This window comes from Camelus bactrianus, chromosome 22, assembly GCF_048773025.1.
Source record: "Camelus bactrianus isolate YW-2024 breed Bactrian camel chromosome 22, ASM4877302v1, whole genome shotgun sequence".
Lineage (NCBI taxonomy): Eukaryota > Metazoa > Chordata > Mammalia > Artiodactyla > Camelidae > Camelus > Camelus bactrianus.
This window is the reverse complement of record NC_133560.1, coordinates 24,540,246-24,545,783: the sequence shown is the minus strand read 5'-3', so window position 1 is coordinate 24,545,783 and position 5,538 is coordinate 24,540,246. Positions and strand designations below refer to the sequence as shown.

General features: G+C 53.4%; 1 protein-coding gene across 1 annotated transcript; it reads left to right on the top strand.

Moving 5' to 3' along the window:
- Positions 1 to 419: 419 nt before the first annotated feature.
- Positions 420 to 5,279, top strand: LOC141574603 (mucin-16-like). The gene is made up of 3 exons (XM_074350005.1): positions 420 to 516; positions 853 to 962; positions 1,845 to 5,279. The coding sequence occupies exons 1-3, from the start codon at positions 420 to 422 to the stop codon at positions 5,277 to 5,279; spliced, it is 3,642 nt and encodes a 1,213-aa protein (XP_074206106.1).
- Positions 5,280 to 5,538: the final 259 nt, after the last annotated feature.

Below are 5,538 nucleotides of genomic sequence, written 5' to 3'. Positions count from 1 at the left end.
CAACAGCAACTGTCCCCACAGAGACCACAGTGGAAGCAGTCAGCCTTCAGGCCACAGCCACAGGGAGGGGCAGCATCAGCCTCCCTCGCCTGCCCACGGGATCCATGGCGCCAGCCACGTCACCAACAAAAGGGACAGCAACTACAGGAAGCGTCTCCCTCCCCCCATCTAAGGCTTGGACCAGCCCCCTTTTGGGGACTCCAGAAGGGACCCTAGAGTCAGCCCCTAAAGGCACCACAGGGACTGGTCCACAAAGCAGCCCCACTCCGATCCCAAAGCCAACTGGAGTGAATTTCTCCACGTGGTTCGGCTCCCCTGCAGGGACCAGAGTGGACACACATGTCTCCCTGAACACATCTTCCCCTGGTCTTGAAAACTCTGTGGCCATCCCAGACTCCGTGACGATCCAGAAGGTAACCATGAGCTCAGAGACAGATAAGTCTGAATTGATTGCCAAGACAAACATCAGTGCCACAGCCATTCCTCCCACTGTCCTGAGTGAAAAGACAGTGACAGGTGAACAACAGGCAAGTATATCTGTCGGTGAGGCTTATTCATCTGCTAGCCCACGGTCAGAGCAGACAACTGAGAGTGACCTGACTATTGGCAAATCTCCTGAGGCCACAGACATATTGGATACAACCTCCATAGAACAAACCACATTAGCATCTCTGACCTCTGAAAGTGAAGCCACTGCGAGCCTCACCAGTGTTTCAGGAGGAAAAATGAGCTCTTCACCATCCGTCACATTCCCCTCAGTGGGGCCTAAGATGCCGGTGGCCGTTGCAAGTGTAGTGACTAGTGATGTTGCCTCTACTCTTGGGCTCCTATCACGGACCTCATCTCCTGCAGGAGGGAGCATCATGGATGTAACCACAGCCCCCAGTCCAGGTGTCACCACCACCATCACCACCATGGAAACCAACTCAGTCCTGACGACCATGCCCAATGCAAAGGGGAGTGTAAGTGCCACGGACAGCGCCCTGGCCACAATGACCAGCGCATCTGCCCTGGAGCACCCTCACACCTGGTCATCCACAGCCACCCCTGCCCCAGCATCAGGCTCCTGGACAACCACAGACATGGCTTCAATCTTGGGAGTCACAAGTTCTCCTAAAACAATTTCTGCAGTGGGCACAACTTCATCCTTAGCATCAAGCAGTGAATCGGGTTCAGTGTCTACCTTCCATGGCCTTGCGACTGTTGGAACCAGCCTAGCCAGCACATCCTCCTATGCATCTGGTGAAGAGACAGAGGCCAGCACGAGTGTAAGAGCACTGAGTCCTTTGGACACAACTTCATCTCTGCCCATTCCAACATCTGGTGTCGAGCGGACGAGCACCTCAGTTCCTGACATTTTAAGCACAAGTTGGACTCCCAGTAGAAGAGAAACAGAAGCCCTGCATGTTTCAGTGGCTCCTACTGACAATCCAAACACAAAGACTCTCCCAAAGGTCCTCCCACCCACCCCTCTGCCTGGTTCTCTGTCCACTCTTGACTGGGCCACTGGGAATTCTGTGTCACCACTCATAACTGCTACCTCAGCTCCTCAGGGGGTCACAACTCCTCCAGAGCTCCCTTTGGAAAAGACAGTCAGCCTGCCTACCTCACAGCTGCCATCCTCTGTAGGGGACATTACAAGTGGGCTCACACCTGCTACAATGGTAACTCACTCTAAAGTCTCTTTATCAGGGAGGCTAGATCCTGCCAGCACAGAAGCAGTGCAGAGCTCTACCCAGCTTCCCACCACAGCTGCTGCAGATCCAGGGCATGTGTCTAGACCAGAAGCAACAACTCTGGATTTAACTCCATACACAGTAAGAACTCCAGATCCCACTCCCCAGGGAAATGGACTGAGGACTCCTACCGCAGAGGCGAGAGCTGCCTCTCATTCCTGGATGGGGAAAGAAGAACCCAACTCAGGCACGTCTCTGAGCACTGAAGTGATGCCTGTCTCTCTCTCAGGAGGGACCATCAAGGAGGTTACTGACTCCCCAGGCTTCTTAAGGACCACAGATCTATGGCGTGTAAGCTTAGAAGCTGAGACAACGTCATCTCCAAGTTGGAAAAAGAGCACACGTGAGAGAATAGCCACTTCTGAACCTGCTACAGGGAGAGAGGCAACTCGCCCGGCTACAGACACCATAGATACAACAGTGTGGTCCACAGATTCTGCGCGTGATCTCCATTCCTCTGTCGCAGCCCACTCGGAGCCATCTATGGGCACATCTCCAAAGAATACTACCTCCATCACGGTGAAGGCCGCTGTTCCCACTGTAACCACCACCGGGCCAGAATCCACAAGGGCTGGAACAGAGCTGGATCACCCCTTGACCACTGGGCTGGGGGAGTCCAGTACTTACACGGACACCAACTCAACCACAGAGATGAGCACTGTCCATTCCCCGGGTTCTGTTGTCATTACCAGGGGGTCCAGGACAGAAGGCACTACCTCTGACAGAATTTCCATTGCAGCCCTGGCTCAGTCCACAGCATCATCAGACATGGCCAGGCCTTCCACCCTCCCTGCCATGGGAGGATCTGAAAGAATGACCATCACCATGCAAAACGGTCCTTCCGGGACTACACCACGGGCAGCACCCACCTTGGAAAAATCAGCCACAGCCTCCTTATCAGGAACTCACTTGGCTGTGACTCAAGGATTCCCACAGTCTTCAGTGGTTACTTCTTCCACCAATAGGGACATCACTGTTTCCACATCACTGACTAACTCTTCTAACACTGTGACTATTCAGACAGACTCCACATCCTCTCTGGTCCCTGAACTGAGGGAGACGAGCACCATCCAGCGGAACAGCTCAGCCACAGACAAAATCACAGTCCTTTCCAAAGAGCCCACTGCTGCTCTGACTGAGGTCTCTAGGACAGAACCCACCTCCTCCAGCAGCATGCCCACCCCTGGCCCTGTTCAGTCTGCAGTGTCACCAGACACCACAGCAGGCATCATCACCAGGCCCTCTGCCTCCTCTGTCAGGACAGCATCTGAAGAAATGACCATCACCACCCAAACAGGTACCCCTGGGGCTACATCCCAGGGCACACTTTCCTTAGACACATCAACCAAAGCCTCCGTGGTTGTGACTCAGAGTTTGACACAGTCACCCCTGACCACTCTCATGAGCCGAGGTCCTTCCTCTGTGGAAGCAACCAGCTCTCCATCCTCCCCAGCGCCCTTACCTGCTGGGAGGTCACCATCCTCTGAGTCCTCCACATTCCCAGGGAGGAGCCCCTCCTCTCCTACCCCTGCGACCTCAATTCTCACCCATAGCCTGGCGAAGACCACAGACATGGTGAGCACCAGCTTGGAACCTGGAACCAGTTCACCTTCAAGTCAGATCAGCACCAACATTGAGATGCTGTCCACTTCTGAAGCCCCCACAGGCACAGGGGCTCTTCGCCCTTCTGAAAACACAGCTGTGACCAATGGGATCAGCACAAGTTCCGGACGTGAAACACATTCCTCTGCCCCAGCTGACTCGGAGCCACCCAGAGCCTCGTCTCCAGCGCTCGCTTCTTCCACCTCTAGCGACACCAGTGTTTCCACATCAATACCTCCCTCTTCCGTAACCACAACCATTGAAACAGACTCCACATCCTCCCTGAACCCTGAACTGAGGGACACCAGCACCATCCAGCAGAACAGCTCAGCCACACAGGACGTCACTGTCTTTTCCAAAGTGCCCACGGGTACTACTACAGAGGTCTCAAGCAGCATGTCTATCCCTGGTACTTTTCAGTCCACGATGTCACCAGACACCCCTGCAGGCATCATCACCAAGCCCTCTGCTGCCTCTGTCAGGACAACATCTGCAGAAATGACCATCACCACCCAAACAGGTCCCCCTGGGGCTGCATCACAGGGCACACGTACCTTGGATGCATTACCTAAAGCCTCTGTGGCAGGAACTCACTCAGCTGTGACTCAGAGTTTGACACAATCACCCCTGACCACTCTCATGAGCCGAGGTCCTTCCTCTGGTGAAGCAACCAGCTCTCCATCTTCCCCAGTGCCCTTACCGGCCGGGACATCACCCGCCCCCGAGTCCTCCACACTCCCAGGGAGGAGCCCCGCCTCTCCTAGCCCTGGGACCTCACATCACACGCCTGGTCTGGTGAAGACCACAGAGCCATTTGGCACAATTTCGGAACCAGCGGCCACTTTACCTCCCACTCTGAGTAGTACCAAAGCTGAGATGCTTTTCACTTCCGAATTCTCCATAGGTTCAGCCAAAGTTTTTCCTTCCATATACACGACAGTGACCACTGCGGGTTCCAGCAGTTCTGGACATGATCGAAGCTCCTCTGTGCCAGTTTTCTCCAAGTCATCAAGCCCCTCATATCCTGTTGGTACTGCGTCCACTCTGGGTGAGACCACTTTTTCCACATCAATGCATTCTTCCTTTGAGACCACAGGATTTGACACCAAGACACTTTCCCGTCTGACTCCTGGACTGAATGAGACCAGCACAGCCCTGGCTTCCGGCTCAGAGACACTCACAAGCACACCTTCGTCTCCTGTGTCCACTCATGTCTGGAGGAGTCCTGAGACTGACGCTACCTCCCCTGTGAAATTATCAGTCCCAGATCAGCCTCTACCTTCACAAGATACTCAGATTCCAGTGGAAACAGTCACACGATTTTATGGTTCTCCTTCTGTTGCAGGGTCTGCTGGCACAGCTGTCCCCACATCTCATCTTTCTGTGTCTGTCACAGAAAGTACTCATCACGCAAGCACAGATACGCTGTCTTCAGCTGAGACCATTCTTGCTGACGCACTGACATCGTCTCCGTCGGAGGCCGTGGCTTCCTTTGCCACATCTGGAGTTGCAGGTGCCATCTCAGCCACCTTGTCAGCCAGTCCATTTTCTAGGACAGAATCAGGCCCTAAGGGTGCTGCTCTGTCCACCATGGCAGAGACGCTACTTTCTTCAACAGCATCCCCCTCTTCAATCTTATCTACCAGTGATGCTTCAACCAGCCCTCTCCCCCGCTGGCTCACTTCCACACCAGCTGCCACACGTACAGCAGACTCCAGCCTCAAGGCAGAGAGCAGCACTGCCAGGGGACCGTTGGTTATGGTCAGTACTTTGAAGACTTGGACCCAGCCATTCAGGACATCTCTGTCACCCATGGCGGATACCAGAATGACAGAGAGTGTTGGCTTGGGACCAGTGACAAGTTCTCAAGTTCTTCCACACTCAACACGGTTGACAAGTAAGGACCCACGCTCCTACAACCTCATTATTTGGGCCTCGTAGGAAATGGCTTCTTTCCTGGGAGGTAAAAAGGAAGCAACTAGGAACACGAGAAATTCTTCTCGCAAACATGTTGATCTCTTCATTTCCAGGCACTGAGATAGGCACTGGGGGAAACCAAGCTAAATAAGCAAACGGTTGAATAATTATAATTATAGTTAGAGATGTTCTAACATCACTGCTAATGCTGACGATGACAATAACATTTACAGAACACTTATTCTGTGTCAAATGCTGTTCTATTAGTTATTTAATCCTCCGT

Bases quoted from the DNA above. Each gene is read 5' to 3' on its own strand.
- LOC141574603 (XM_074350005.1), top strand. From the start codon at position 420: ATGAGCTCAGAGACAGATAAGTCTGAATTGATTGCCAAGACAAACATC. The intron at 517-852 runs GTGAACAACAGG...CATCTCCTGCAG, and splicing joins GAGTGAAAAGACAGTGACAG to GAGGGAGCATCATGGATGTA. The intron at 963-1,844 runs GTAAGTGCCACG...CCCACTCCCCAG, and splicing joins TGCCCAATGCAAAGGGGAGT to GGAAATGGACTGAGGACTCC.